Source organism: Pholcus phalangioides, unplaced genomic scaffold (genome assembly GCF_987345545.1).
Source record: "Pholcus phalangioides strain wild (caught in Gottingen) unplaced genomic scaffold, Ppha-v1.0 ptg000005l_1, whole genome shotgun sequence".
Lineage (NCBI taxonomy): Eukaryota > Metazoa > Arthropoda > Arachnida > Araneae > Pholcidae > Pholcus > Pholcus phalangioides.
The window spans coordinates 6740494-6756767 of record NW_028301598.1 but is presented as its reverse complement, the minus strand read 5'-3'; the positions used below and the strand labels follow the sequence as shown (position 1 = coordinate 6756767).

The 16274-nt window shown below is 33.8% G+C and overlaps 1 protein-coding gene across 2 annotated transcripts in view; it reads right to left on the bottom strand.

Annotated features, from left to right (window-relative positions):
- Positions 1-893: 893 nt before the first annotated feature.
- hgo (homogentisate 1,2-dioxygenase) overlaps positions 894-16274 on the bottom strand; it is a 33255-nt gene continuing 17874 nt past the window's right edge. For both annotated transcript variants that reach the window (XM_089232221.1, XM_089232220.1), the window contains 12 exons: positions 15732-15791; positions 15491-15582; positions 14319-14353; positions 14105-14184; positions 10320-10419; positions 7814-7935; positions 6501-6605; positions 6217-6343; positions 5304-5356; positions 3644-3772; positions 3406-3542; positions 894-1118 (listed from right to left, as the gene is read on the bottom strand). In XM_089232221.1, coding sequence (XP_089088347.1) covers positions 1100-1118; positions 3406-3542; positions 3644-3772; positions 5304-5356; positions 6217-6343; positions 6501-6605; positions 7814-7935; positions 10320-10419; positions 14105-14184; positions 14319-14353; positions 15491-15582; positions 15732-15791 — 1059 coding nt within the window. In that variant the 3' untranslated portion in view covers positions 894-1099. The remainder of the gene's footprint in view (positions 1119-3405; positions 3543-3643; positions 3773-5303; positions 5357-6216; positions 6344-6500; positions 6606-7813; positions 7936-10319; positions 10420-14104; positions 14185-14318; positions 14354-15490; positions 15583-15731; positions 15792-16274) is intronic.

Below are 16274 nucleotides of genomic sequence, written 5' to 3'. Positions count from 1 at the left end.
AAACCTGTTTGAATATATTTATTGAGTTCAAGGATTCAATGATTTGGCAAAGCAATGTTCGAAGAAGCTAGAAATGCTCTTATGTTTTTTAGAGAGAGTCACCATAGGCATTACTCTGGTGCCTATTCCACATTCGGATGACGATAAATTCTCTTGATGGAGGAATTTGGTTGGTGCGCTGCAATGACATAGCTGCCAACTTTTGAAAATGAAAATTAAGGATATTTTCGCGTGGACCCCCCCCCCCCATGTTTTATAGTAAAACCACTCCCCAATAAATACAATAAGGGATTTTGCACACATGGGAATAAAATCCCTATGCAAAAAACAAGTGAAATTGGAGGCCAAAACTTCAATGGTGATCTAAAATATATATATTTTGTTCAAAGCATGCTGGGTAACTTTATTGATCATGATGGCTTTATGCAGCTTATCAAATGTCTTATTTCTGGTGGATCACCCAACGAAAGTCTTTCATCATGGACAAAATGCTTTCTCAAGCAATGGGATGAGTGTCGGAATGCCTACAGTGACTTTTTTAATGAACATAAGGGTATCTATGGCTTCTTTGAATATTATTCTGTGAAATTGTGTCACTCTGCATAATGCAAAAATTTTCATTTGCCACATTAAATTCACTTAAATTTAATTTGATTGGGCTTTATAGTAATAGGAAATATATCTGAGAAACTCGATTAACCTTTTTGTGATACACAAGTTGATTCTCCATAGTGCATAGGTGGAAGAAATAAATAATGCATATGAGCTTCATTCCTCAATACCTGTAGGGTGAGGAAGGAGAATTTCTTTTTTGCTTTGTATCAAATTAAAAAACCATTCTTGTAATCCAGTGAGAAAATGTGAACGTTGATTAAATACTCAAGAAAAAAAAATTATACAAAATACACATTTGATTTTAATCTGTACAGGATTCCCTATAATGCTTGATATCATTAAGGCAACAGTATCCATATTTTAAAAAATAGTTCTCAACATTTTTTTCTTCTTTTGTAAAGATGATGCGAACAAATTTCATAAATTTATAAAATTTTCATAATAACAAAAAAGAAAAGAAAATACCAAATTTTTTTGTTTTCTCTCAAACAATTTCTTCGGAGCTGGAAAAAAGTAAAAGCAGGAAAAAAAAGTTAGTTTAAGCAAAATGACATACAAAACAAGGAAATCATAAAAAGTGACTATCGGAACACTCATTCTGACATGTGCCGATTCATTAGCAATTCCATAGAGAAATGTGTACAAGGTGCATGTACGTACGGTTAAGTAGTAGAAGTCTGTATACCCAAGAGCCATTAAAAATGCCTGCAGCAGTTCAACAGACCACTTACAGCAGGGGTTTTCAAACAACGTTTATCAGCAGCTCTCAGAATAATCTAATTAAGAACTACTCCAAAGCACTATACAGGCTAATATCAATATAGATAGCCTGCCTGATATATAGGTGGGCGAAGAACACACTTTGAGAACCACAGACTTCCAGTATGTGGATCTAATATTTTATTTAAACCATGAACAGGCTATCAATAAAAATTAAGGAACTTATTTTCAAAAGGGAACACTTCTACTTTTTCGAATTGCACTTTTTAATGGTTTATGAATCTTTGGGATAAGTTCTGTCAGATTATGCAACCAGGATTATTCAAACAGGAATATTTTTGGCAGAAATTACTATGTAAAATCAGTCTTTTCTATCAAAAGGGACAACATCCAACTTTTCATACACTTCGATACTTTTCATCTCTTGATAATGGACACTCTGTGGGACTGAAAATTTTGTCAACTAAGGAGGGGGGGTTTCCATTAATGGATAGTAAGATATATTGAGTTTCGTTGATGTAATTCAAAATTTTTCTGGGTTGTGAAGTGGCCACTAATGGAAGTGTTCATTATAGGAGGCTCTACTGAAAAATGATTATGTTTCTTATGTTATGAGAGAGTAGTAAGGGTATCTTTCTTAGCTAGGTGGAAACCTTCTGCAATCAACAGGTGGTGTTATAATGTTGAGTTGGTTTCATTGCTGTTGCTTTGCTAATTTCCAATCCTTTTTTTTTATAGAAACTAAAAATTTTGTGTGCATAAATACTGAGAAGCTGGAAAAATTGATACAGATGAACGTATGCAAATAAGGGAGAAATGCAACCAATCAACGTTGCCCAGACGTGGCAACTTTTGAAATCCAGAAATCCGGAGATTATCCCGAGGGGGGTCCCCCCCCCCCGACACTCATAGACTCGATCAAAACAAAAGTTCATAAAAAAAGATTTAGAAAAAAAACTTTATTATTTTTTTAATCAATTAAGAAAAAGTTACATTCTCTCTCCCCCCCCAAGGCAGGTTCTGCATTGCCCCTGAGCAGAATATAATTCCATGTGTCTTTCCATGCAGAATAGAGAAATCACATCTACATACTGTTCATAAAGTATAGGTGTTTCCTTTCCTGGATGCCATCAGTGAATGATAATCTCGGGTATATGAACTCTTAAAACTTTATATTTAGCTTTATACAGCTTAAAGTTTTATATTTTCTTTCTGAAGATGTTTAATCGGAAGAAATGATTTAAAAAAATTCAAATTACAAAGCGGCCAATGTAAAAACGTGTTTCCCGCACGGCTGTTAATAGAATGCAATAACGATTATACAGGAATTTCGGCAACCAAGGTCATGCCCCTGATAAGTGATTGCCGATAAACGCTACGAAAACGAAGTCGCATCTTTGCCAGTTGCTTAAATGCGGTCACAGAGACTTTTTTCTACGGCTGCTCTCTCTCGATGGAAATGACTACGGCTGTCCTCTATGGGTGTTTTCCTTAACGACGACGGTAATCATTGATGCCACGACAACATGAAAGCTCGCATAAAATCTAATTTTTTGCCAAAATCCGGAGAAATTTTAACAAATCCGGAGTCTCCTGCCTAAATCGGGAGAGTTGGCAGGTCTGGTTGCCATATAAGATATAAGACAACAGGTATTGTATGCCCATACTAAGTTAGCCTCTGACCTTGATGCGTGAAGGGACGGTACATTTTCCAAGGAGGGGGACTCACTAAAATAGCACAAAAGACGGCAACAGAAAATACCAACCTGCTCCTTTTCTCTGCGACCTTTTTACCAAAAGAAGATAAATGGAATCACCCATCATGATGTAGCCAGAGGCCAATTATAGCTAGGTAAGCTGTCAGATCAGTTTCTGCTTCTACAATGGCAGGTTATCATGATTTAAGTGACTTTGAATGTGGCTTGGTAGTTGGTGCTTATGAGATGGTAATGTTAAATGCATTCAATGCTAGATAAAAGTACAGCCTCTGCTGCTTGAAAAAGGGAGAGTGGTTCAAAAAAAGTTGTTACATAAATACATAGAAATTATGATTTTTAAATTTCAACTTACATATTTGATTTCCAGTTGGGATCGAAATTCTTCTTCAATCCTTGCCAGCATTTGTAGTAACTTGGGTCGACTTTTTGGCAAGTTTTCTCGCCCCAGGTTGTTACGTTCAGACTCAGAGAAGTTTCAAACATGAAGGCCTATGGAAACAGGCAAACAAATCTGTTTGTAGATATTGCTTACAATACAGTGAAGATTAAGTTTACATGTTCAGGGTTATCAAGTGTGATATTATAAATACCATCGTATTTTCTGCAACCCTCTCTGGTCCTAGTTTTTTTGTGGAAGCTTTCTCAAAACAATCAGTATCAGGACCATGAGCTGTCATCATGCTGTGCAGAGTAGCACCCCCTGGCATGAATCCTGTTTCCTAAAACACAGAAATCAAAAGTCATATATATATGCATACACATAAAAGAAAAATAGGTTCTTTATTATAGTGTAATAAGTTGTTACGAATACATAAGTAGTATAGTCCACACTTTATTATGAACTCGCCCTCTCATTCCAAATACCCAGACCATGTCACAGCACCCTACTCTGTCCCTTAAGATGATAAAAGAGATTGAAGAGGCCACGCTGGAGAAACCTAAGGGGTATCCAGGCTGGGTAATGCCCCACACCACAGGGCCTGATCGAATCTTGAGGCAGCAGCAACCACCATCCCCATAAGCCCTCTCACCAATCCCAGAATTCTGGTCCCAAACAATAGTTCCCATTTACGAACTAATTGTTCCGAGTTAATAAAAGTATCAACTTATATATAAAGAAAATTCCTATACTCATTCTACAGAGTCAACAAATGGCAGCACATGAACAGTTGTCCAGAGACCATTCGTTGAGACTGATGATTAATCAAATTAACACTAATAAAGCATATTTAAATCCACACAAATTACTTTTCAAACACGAGTCTCATATTCAAAAGTTTGTGGGGGGGGGGGAATAGAACTTTAAATTAAAAACAAATTATGGGATTTTTTATAGCTTTATTCTCACGTACAATCTTAGCAGATGTTTTAAAAACATGTGAATGTTCAAATTCTCCACAAACATAGAAAATTCATTTTGAGGATATTTCCAGAATTGAAAAGAAGTATCTCAACAAACAAATGAGACACTAATTATAGTATAACATCCCATGACACAAATGTCCACAAGGAGAGGACATGCCAATCATACTTGGCTTTCTGGAGTTGAAAATACATGCAGTTTTTTGGTCACAAATTGGATGTTTTTTGTCAAGCATAGAGGTATATGCAGAATCTATCTTTGAGCCTCCCCCAAAGGTCGTTACCTTGTTATTACCTTAGAGTTATTAACCTTAAAAACATTAAAATTAACAGAAATTTGTTGACATATCATAACAGTTTTATCTTTCTATTTTTTTATTTTTTTCAAAAATATTTTTAATTTTTCATTGTCTTGGGATGTGCATGCCCCTTCTTGCATACACATCTTTGTTCGATATAATTTTGGTTTCAATAATGGTGATAGGAGGCAGTAGACCCTTTTCAATAGGCTCTAATCAGCAGTGATTGGCTACATATCCCACTTTGATCTCAATGTAATATGGTCAACCATATATAACAAATACTTGCCTAAAACTTGCATGATTACATTTTTTGGGTATATTTTACCTTTAAAATACATAAGTGTTCACTCTCCCAATATCAAAAGCAAAGTTTTAAAAACAAAATTACAATATTCTGCCTTCAATTCTAAATTTATTTGAGGAAATGAGACGAGCTACTCAGGAACAAAAATCACCTTACATGGTGTTATGAGAGAAATTAAAACCCACAGTACTTTAATTCTAAGAAAAGTAAGCAAACTCACAATTTTCATGAGATTAATGGTATCAAATAACTGTTCATAAAAAAATAAAATAAAAATCATACCTTTGCTTCATAGGCACCAAAAACTAGGCCCATAAATTCACTCATGCAGTTTCCTATGATACAAAAGAAAAATTTTGACTATTTTTATAACTTTGAATTTTGATTATAGTTTGCATTACTATTTAATTGGATATTTGCTTTTACTCCCAACAATATCTACATAGATAGGGTCAACTTTATTAAAATTAGTTTCCTTGAAATGAACTTTATTTCTATGTTATGAGAGCTTTCTCTAGAATTATTTTTCATTTATTTTAGTCAATACAATATTGAACACTTATTTCTTTGTCTCTGCTCTCTTTTGTCCATCTATGACCCGTCTTTTTTTATTATCTTTAGTGAAAGCCTTTTGAAGTACACTATACCAAACTGTTTTGTTTTACTGGGTTTGAATGCAGTCATATCAACTGTAAGACTGCGAAGCCTAGTCAAATTCAGAAAAACACCAGGTGATCACCTTTAGCCAATAGGCATCTTATAACAGAAAATATTTTTAGGTGTGATTCTTGATAACGTCACTGTGTGGTGTGAGTCTTATGAGTTAAGAACAGTTGGGCAGTTGCCCAGTAAAGTTCAATCTTTCTTTGTTTCAAAAATGAATTGTAAAATGTCAAATATATAAGTATATCCCACCTTGGGCAGGAGGTGGGTAAGTGGCAAATTGTTTTATTGTTTTGATATAAATAATTATTTTTTATTTTTCTCAGTTTGAATTGTTCATAACATTCAATGTTTTAGAGATATTTTTGATTTGCAATGTTCATTTGATTCAATTCAAGTATGTTCGTGATCTGACATTGGGACAATATAAAAAAATGATTCACTCAAACCTGAGACAAATAATAAGCAGACAACTTTTCACATGAAGAAACATAAGCAATCTTAAAATATGTATTCATATCCAAACACTTACTGTGATAATATGGTGGCCTGAATGTACCCTCAGCTACACCCCAACGAGGTGGGAAAATAACGAAATCGGCTATGGCAACACCTGGTCTGGTAGATGGGCACGTCAACACAGTGAAAATAGATGGGTCCTAAAAAAATAAGCAATGAAATTTGATACACATGAATACCTGAATTTCTGAAGTTAATGCAGAGTTATTTGTGTCTCACGTATGGTTAATACTTGTCTTGCAAATAACAGCACAAAACTAAGTAAATATAAAGCTGTGATAGAAAGTCAAAACTTACAGGATGATCAAATGATACAGAATTGATGGCCATGAAGTTTGAGAGATTATATTTGTAGGGTACATAGTTTCCATGCCAGGCCACGACATCAAATGGGGAATGATTCTACAATTAGATAATAAAAGAGAGAAAATAAATATAATTCAGCAAATTAACGAATGTACAGTAAACTGATCTTAAATAAAAGAATCATTTCCTGTAATTTAGGCCGTCCACACCATTGTATAAAATTCCTCCCCCCCCCCCGTATTTTCAACAAGGCCTGCTTGAAATTTTATTGGTTATTGAGAATCAAGAATGAAGATTATTTTCATGACACAGATTATATTACCCTTCTTTATGGAAAACCAAATAAAAATTTCCCAGTGTAAAACAAAAGTATGCTTTTCAAAATCCTGATTAATGGTCATCCCTCTTACAGACAAACTTTTTGGTCTGGCTGGTGTCAGCAAAAAAGATATTTTAATGTATGATAATTACAACACTATCATAATTAACTATAGTCACATAAATATATTGGTGTCACACACACACATATGCATATTTTTGTCAAACATTAACTTCTTTTAGTGAATTATATTTTAATACATTGTGACTGCGACTCTTCTATTTCCTGCCATTAGAGATTTTTCAGCAATTTCAGCAACAGTTAGCAACTTTCTTTACCTCCTTTTGACAATTTTTTTTGGATATAATTAGAAACTTTACCTGCTTTTGATGATTTTTTTTGCTACAACTAGAGACTTTACTTGCCTTTGATAATTTTTTTGGCTACAATTTGACTACATTATTTTTGGCAATGTTTTGACAATAATTTGCTCGATGTCATACGATGACATTGTAAGCATTGATACTTTTCTGCCGGAATACCTTTCACAAGCTGTATTGGGCCGGAGGTTGTGCACCCCCCGCCTTATACAATAAAAGAATACTGAGCAGGACAAATTCTTGAATGGCAGATGTTTTGATATGGGAAATAAAATCGAGACTCTGGAAATAAGGCTTTTTGAATGGTGGGGGAGGGGGGGGGGGAAACAGAAAATGTGTTGTGATCTGGCAACACTCCTGATTGATTTGCATATCAGCGATGAGTGCCATGCCCACCTGAAGCATATATATTGTCAAGAGTTGAATGTGATCACTGCATCTGTTTAACTGTATCCTAACTACACATTTGTTATCGTTTTCATCTAAGGTTAATCATGTAATGAAATCTAGTCAGTTACTAGTATGGCCTTGCTGTGTTTCGATCCCCTCCCCACTACAGAATGACTTCATCAGGATCAACTGTGTATGACACAAAAAATAGTTACTTGATGAGCAGCGAAAAGTTTTCCTTGGAACTTATTAACAACAACATAATGTTCCACTTCCAAATCTTCATATAAGGCTACAGGTGTCAAGAAGTCTCTAGGGTTCGCCAGACCATTAGCACCTGAAAAAAATTATTAATATTGAATAAGGTTATTACAGCTACCACAGCATGTGAACATGCACATGAAAATTCACATTTCATTCCCATAGCAATAATGAATGATACATGGTAACACATTCTGAAGCACTCATTTTGTCCAAACAATAACCAATAACATAATAAGTGATTGTTAAAGTTAGTTATAGCTCAGATTTTGAAATAATGCTTAAGCTTTTACTTGAGCTGTTTGATTTGCTAAGATGTGCGCAAAGTTAAGCTTTATGGCATGTGTAACTTGCGTTTTTTGCTGAAGTTTTTCAACATTAAGTGCTCTCACATGATATAGTACACATAAAATAGACATGCTAACTTGGGTGTTTTGTCACGAGAGGAAAATTAGGATAAAAAAATTGCCAAGACTTCAAGAAAGAAGAACAACTGTTCATGAGATGGATATAGTGACAGGAAAAGACTGGACAAGTCTGCTTCACAATGAGTGAGATATTAAAGGTTTGAAACGTTCCAAAGGGAAAAGATACATACAGAATTATCAAGTCTCGAAAAAAGGAGAAAGAATGTAGCTGCAAAATGCACACCAACAGGTGACTGAATGACAAAAAATTCTTATATCTATGGCATCTCAAATTAAAAACTTCACTAAAAGGTGATCAAAATCTGTTGCTACAGTCACAGATTCAGCAGTGCCTTCTTGTATAATTAGAAATTATGGATCATAAACATACTTGCCAACCTTGGAACCAAGCCTCTCCGTAATGGCAGTGTTCATCACCGAGAGAGGGGGGGGGGGGGTCTGGAAATTTTCTTCTTATAACATTTAATTCAAATCAATTTTTTTAAACGAGAAAAAATTGTGAATCTGACATTCTATATAAAGCTAGCAGTGTAATACCTTCTTCATATACTGGGAGTATTAAAAAAGTGATAAACCTTTGTTTGAGAACCAAGGTAACCAAAATAGACATTCCAAAAGTCATTGTTGTTGGATAGTTTTTGACTCTATCAGGCATTTGCCCAACTCTGACAAACTTTTAAAGTTGCTTACAGTTTAAATTGGGGCTTGTTTGGTACACACAAAATTTAGCAAAGATTGGTATGAAACTGTAAATGAGTTGGATATGGGAATGATACTGAGACATTGATAGCTTCCAACTGCTTTCCCGATGATTTTCCCATGAGCAATTAGGGAACAATGCTATTGTCCATGTTAAGAAGAAAATAATCAAACTTGCTCCTCAAGGGAGTCTAATATTTTCTCATACCAGTTAGCTATTATAGGGCTGGGGCTACCTGGTCTCTTTCAAACTGAAACTACTATACAATACATACGTATTACCTAGTCTTCCCACAAAAAAATAAATAAAGAAGTTGGGTTCATGGGGGTAAAAAAGAGAGAAAGAGGATCTCAAGAAGGCAATTAAAAATTTTTCAGTGCTTCGGATTATCCGGAAACTTGGATTTTCGAAACCCTATGGTACACACAGACAGACACAAAGAAAACAAATTTTATATACACGTTGAATTTTGTTTTACAGCGCCATCTGTGAGTGAAATTTGAACTTATTTGTCAAAAACAACTCTAGGCTATGATAAGTTATTTTAGTGCAAACCACACTTTTTTATGTTGATTTGTTATTAATTACATATTTATTCTTGGTTTTATATTTATTCTTTGGAGATGCAGTCTTTGCGTGACGTCATTTTGCATTCGATAGGATAATGGAATTCAAAGAAACCCTTGAGCAAACAGAGTTTCTAAACATACTAAAATTCTGTATTTTTTTTTTTTTATGATTCTCTATAGTTTATTTTTTATGGTAGAAATCCATAAAAAGTACGAAAATTCCATAGTAGTTCGCAAGTATGCATAAATCATAATCGTCTACATAAAAGAATTATCACTATTGATTAATTATTGAGTCCCCACTGTAGAAGTCTCCATCAGAGAATCATCACTATACTAATTAAACTCCTCAGCACCATACACATTCATCAACTGTTCATTGTCAGTTGTTGTTCCGGAAGATTCTATAGCTAATTCAGCATCAGCTATGATACAATAAGAAAAATTTTCTTTCCACATATATATGGTAATTTTCCCCCCATTTTTCATATTTCTTTGGAGTTCATTATAGTTTGCATAAACTTTTGCATTTTCCCTGCAAATATATCCAGACAAATTTTTATATAAACGTCATTAGAATATTCTCTTGTACAGGCCTCAGCCTCACAGTACTATATAAATAAAATAAACCATTAAAAAAAATTCCCAGACAAAGAATAACCAAAATGAATGCATAAATATCTAAAACAAGAAAAAAATTCCAGTGAGAAGATTTAAGCATGAAAACAAGATGACCACAATAAGATTAAAAAAAAACAAGTACCTATGGGTCCAAGGTAAGGCAAATCAAAGTGAGCATCAAAAACTTCAAGAATATACCCGCGACTGGGCCCTTCAACAGCAACGCTATACTTCATTCCATGCTAAAAGGGGAAACAGAAACCACACATTGCATCATTTTCCCACTTACGGATAATACTTCTAAAGGAATGACAAGGTATACAACACAGAAATATTTTCTTCCTTGTATCAGCACAGAAAATTTTTTAAACTGAATCAGTAACAACCAATAATTCATCAGTTAATAAAGCAGTTCACAACGTTTTTTTCTTAAATTTTATCACAAAATGCATTAATGAATTAACAGATACAGTAGATACTTGATAATCTGGTCATGCACTAGTCTGGCCTGATAGTGATCAGGTGTTTTTAGGCGAGTTTTGTTTGAGTGTGGAAGAGGAGAACACCATAACACTGCATGTCTGAGCACAGATGTTTAAATGATTTAAATATGCTTTTTAACTGACTTCCAGTAATCTGGCACACTCTGGTCTGCAATTAATCTGGATCAGAGAGTCTACAGTATTATTTTTGATGCTAAACCATAACTCATTTAATTGAGAAGGTAAAAAAAAAATTCCCATTTTTGATACGTCACAATTCTTTCAATCCTCTGCTGAACCTTCCACTGTCAATGTTTCCAATTGTGAACATCAGTTTTATTAATTATAAAAATTTTTTCGTTTCCAAAAGCACTTTCCTGACTTAATTCCAAACTTAATTTACAAACAAAAATTTCAATCATTTAAGCATCTTTTTTATGCCATAAATTTTTTTAAAACACCAAATTTTAAGGAAGGATAAAATTTAATTTTTTTTGTTTTTGATTTTAATGTTACTTCTATGGATATGGGCAAGTCCAGAAACATTACAGGAAAAAAAAAATTCATCAGTATTTTGGTTGGTATCTCTAAACTAAAGGATCAGAAGAGAAAATAAAAGAAAAAAATTATTAAAATCAATAAAAATCTGAATTTGGCATGAAAAAGGTTGAAATTTCTCACTAGTTCAGCCATGTTTCATACTGCATACCATGATTTTCAAAGTAGATGAAAGATATTTTAAGTTCTATGGGTCCATAAAAGCATACTATGTTGGTCCTTAAACTGATGTCATGATCTTTATTTAAAATCAGGCTGGTTTGCCCAAATTTTGTTCTGGAAAAAAAAAATCTGAATTGCTGAGCATACTTCTCAACAATTTTGCAATCGTCATTATCCACTGTCACACAAAATTAAATAATAATTATGTATGGGTGAGGTTACCACATTTACATGCCCAAAATGACGGCTCCCAGTTTGTTTAAATTTATGTGCATGGATAACTTTATCAATTTTTTTAGTCAAATGATCATTATGAAACCTCCCATTATACAGTCAAACCTTATTAATGAGTCGCGCCTGGGAGACCAAAAATATGATCTCTTATGCAGAGTGACTCGTTAAGCGGAGTAGCCATGCCCTTGCTGATTCCTGTCTCTCTATTGAGGCTTTCACGCAGAGAAAACAAAATTTCAGTTATTCAAACAAATTCATTACTTGAGCTTTTATTAATAAATTAAAGTTTATTTGCTACTTAATTACGCATTTGTTACAACATGAAATAACCCTTTAGATTTTTAAAAATTTGCAAATTTTTCTTCATGTTTATGGAAATTAAAGTATTGTCATCTTGTATAACAGTTTAATTCTTTAGGAACATTATTAAATGGAAGTGAAATATTCCTCATGAGTTCGAAAAAAAAAAAAAAATTTCCACTGAAAAAACACTGAGTTTTGTTTGTGTGGAATTGGTAGTTGAAGAAACGATCCTTTTCTCCAAAGACTGAAATTTCAAGTCTCTGTCTGTTGTGCTTTGCAGTCAAATTTTCCTAATAGGTCGATTTTTCATATTCCCCCCACTATAACACTGTTTTGTCTTTAAAAGGTGAACAAACTTTTTTTTAAATTTGGGGAACATTCTTTCAGTAGGGTGAACACACAGGGTTACAGATGCCTGACAATCATCCAGCTAAGACTTGTTTGAAACAAAATTATTGAGTGGATTAAACCCTATAACGTTTTTTTATCTCTAAAAAAAATGTTGGATTTCTGCCATGGTTCTGCCAGTTTTTGAGCAAAAGTTGACGAAGAGAGAACCGGAACTTGCCAAGAAAAAAAAAATTTCCACTGAACCATTTCCACGTTAGGTTGCCCAATGTTGAAAAAAAATGTCAACAAGACTGCAGTGAGTGGGGGAAGAAAATGGAGGCTTCGGTGGCTTCTGCTTGAATTGCTAGGTAGATTTTTGACATGGTAAGAGTGAATGTTGAACTTAGTGTATATTATATGAAAAGCTTCGATTTGAATGGTAATTTACGAAAGGGCACTTTCACAAAAGTAACTCATTAAGAGGAGTGGGTAACGTATTATCAGGAGTTTAATAACATTATAGCCTCATAAACGACAATCAGGATTTCCAAAAAGTGACCTGGTAAGAGAAGTGACGTGTTACCCGGGTGACACACTGACAAGGTTTGACTAATGAATGATGTAAGTGATAATAACAATGCTAGATACATTAATCACTATAATAGATGCAGGGCTCCCACTCAAAAAATAAGAAAAAGTAGGAAAACGCAGGACTAAAAAGTAAGATGGGGGAGGGTAACCCCCTTAGACAACATAATCATAGCATAATGGAAAAAAATCCCTAAAAAAAATTTTTTTTGCAAAAAAAAAAATTTTAAATAATTAAAAAATTTTTTTTTTTAATTTTGAATTAACTTTTTTCCCCCCTAGCACTATTTCAGTCAAGCCAAAACAAAATGACAAATGACTTGGTTACAAAACCAAGTTTTGGTCAAAACAGTGCACTATCAACCACAGATAATTCTTTGCTGTCTCTCCTCATATATATTACATTCTTTTCTGGTGTCTTCCAAAGTGACAAGCTTGTCAACTCTTTTCGACAAGGCACTGCAAATTTCGAAGACATACATTTTTTAAGAATGATGCACCTTCGAGACCACTTTCGAAAGCACAATGCAAAACATGTGTAAATTACAAGATCCGACGTATATAAGACAAGGTGAACCAGATAGTTTTACTGCGTTGCTCATCATTTTTAAAATTTTTCTGTTTTGGACAAATGAAGCACTTCCATTTCTAGCTCTTCGCTGAGCATTGTAAATATTGTTTATGCCTCTTCATGCCTTAAAAATACAGAAGACAACTGAATGCTATTGGGTAGCAACAGAATCACCAAACCTAGAATAGGCCTATGTATCCAACTGCTTCGAAATGCAAACCGTTGTTTCACCTATTTGCACCATAATTTTGAATGATGAATGTTAGTTACTGTTTAAGACCACGAAGTAATAAATACAAAATTATTTTTCCATCCAGACAGAAGTTTTTAATGACTACTATACTTGTTGAACCGTTGAACCCTCAAACTAAGCAAATGAAAAATTAATCAATCAAATGGTCCACATACCCCCCCCCCTCCTCTAAATTACCTTAAAAATGATACAATTTCTGCTTTGGCAGAATCATTAATTGCATTCTGCAACATTTGTAATATTTGGCAATATATCAATAATTTCCTGCTCCATTAAAATCAATTACACAAATTTTGTCGATAGGATTTGGTAAAAAAGTAGGACAAAAACTAGAAAGTAGGACATTTTACCGAAAATTAGGACGAGTGGGAGCCCTGTAGATGGATTTTGATTAAAATAAGTTCATGATTTTAGCTATTTTAAGAACACTTCATCGAAGTACAAACCTGTATCACACAAATTTCATTTGGCTCTACATACATTCTTCCGAATTCTGTGGTAATGGTAAGTCTACCTTGCTGAGGCACTAAAAAGAAATAAATGAACAGTTTTAAACACCGGTTTTGTCAACACAAAACTGGCCAGATTGCTGCCACACTAGGTATTAACCCCATTAAACTACATCTATACTATTCTAATATGAAGAGTATGTGTACATACCAATCAAAAAATCACCATCAGAATTATAAAAGCACCTGCAATTAAAAATGAAAGGGTAAAGTTTACAAATAATGTGAAAAACTCTTGACAGGATTTCCAATGCATAACAGATTATTAACATTAAACCAGTGATTCTCACACTGAAATCCTTGGTAGGATCGTGCATGCCATAGAACATCTGAATGGGGATGTTTGGATCTCCTCAGCAAGATCGACCATGTTAATAGATATGGGAAGGTAGTATTAACATATGGACTCCCAGATTTCATGGACTAAACATGGCACTCTTGTAGTGTGGGATGGAGGACGATTTTCCTGCCTACCTTGCTGTCATCAGTTAGTGAGACATTCATTTTGTGTGCAATATTGTATAGAATTACTAAATTCCAAACCATAATTATATACTAGTGTTGAATTAATTACAGAAATTCAATCAAATGTTAAGTTTAATAGTTTGGTTTAATTTTCAGATTAAATTGTTAATAAATATCTGTTCAAGTGGAAAAATTGTATTTGGTTATTTTCTTTACTGTCATCTGAAAAAAATTAATTTGTTGGAGATAAACTTAAAATTAAACCAGGAGTGTACTACAACGATGCAATGTGTGACCCTAACATATTCATGTTGTCAGAATTATGTGTTTCATGTTTTACTGGAGCTGGTATGTCTTTTATATTTTGAAGTGAAAACAGCAAATGCCCGAATTTTCATGTTATGTAAGAACCATGCTCGAAGTCTGATTGCTCTTTGTGGAGAGACTCTTTCAAATCAGTACCAGGCAGTGTTTGCCAATACGCATCTAGACGTGATTCACACATCAAAATTCAATTTTACTCCTCCAAATTTCTTTCAGAAGTCAAAACACTCTTTTTCCAATTTTTCAAATTTCCAGTTTTATGAGCTATTTCTGTTTTACATTAAAAAAAATATTTCTCATTTCACCAAATTATTCCTTAAAAATTCTGGAGAGGAGTAAAATTACTCATCAAATTACTTTCTTTCAGACAACACTGGTACCAAGTACTGCAAAAAATTTTGGTTATGAAATTATAATGAAAAAAAAAACTCTAAGGTTACTCTTAGGATCAGTACACAAAATCTGAAGCAATATAACCTGAAGTTCCACTACATATAAAAAAAATCTAATCTATAAATGGGCTGTCCTACTCACTTGTCTTCCATGGAAATATTGCAAGCATATATGTGTATCGCAATGCCATGCCTAATTTTTGGGTCACCAGCACCACAGATAGTTTTCAGTCCCTAAAGAAAAACAGATCAATATCATTGCTAAGAGTTCATTTTACCACACTGAACAGAATTTAGAATTTAGCAGCATTTAACATCATCAGACTTTACATTAACAATTTTCAACTACAGTAAGGATAAGCTGACTTCTTTTAGTGACATACCTCTACGAAGTCTACCTGTTCAAGCTCTCTGTCTGGTATGTCGAAGGGCTTCCACCTCAGCTGAATCAAGATTGGATAAAAAATATTATTTGATCTGAATGCATAGCTTCAATATCAAAATAATGACAGATGCATAAAAAAATATATCATCAAAAAAATAAAAACCCCACAAATTAATTAAATATATATCTTCTGTCTACCACATTTTTCTGCATGAGATCAGATTTTTTTCCCAGCATGCCAGAAAAGCAAGGTTTACCAAGAACCACTGCATACATTCGAAAGAAAGATATCAGTTAATATTAAATGCATTAGTACCTTTGTGAGCATAATTTGTTCCATAAATATACTTGTAATCTGAAGCACTCATATATCAAAGTAAACTTCCCCATAAGAAATGATCTAATGATTTGAAGGTGTAGAAAACCAAGGTTATCTTTCTGCGCTATAAGACTATTTTATTTTTCTTACTGAAGAAGAGCTGTATGGTATTTCTTTCTAAAAATTTTGAGCGTTTCAACATTAGATTTTTTACATCTTCTG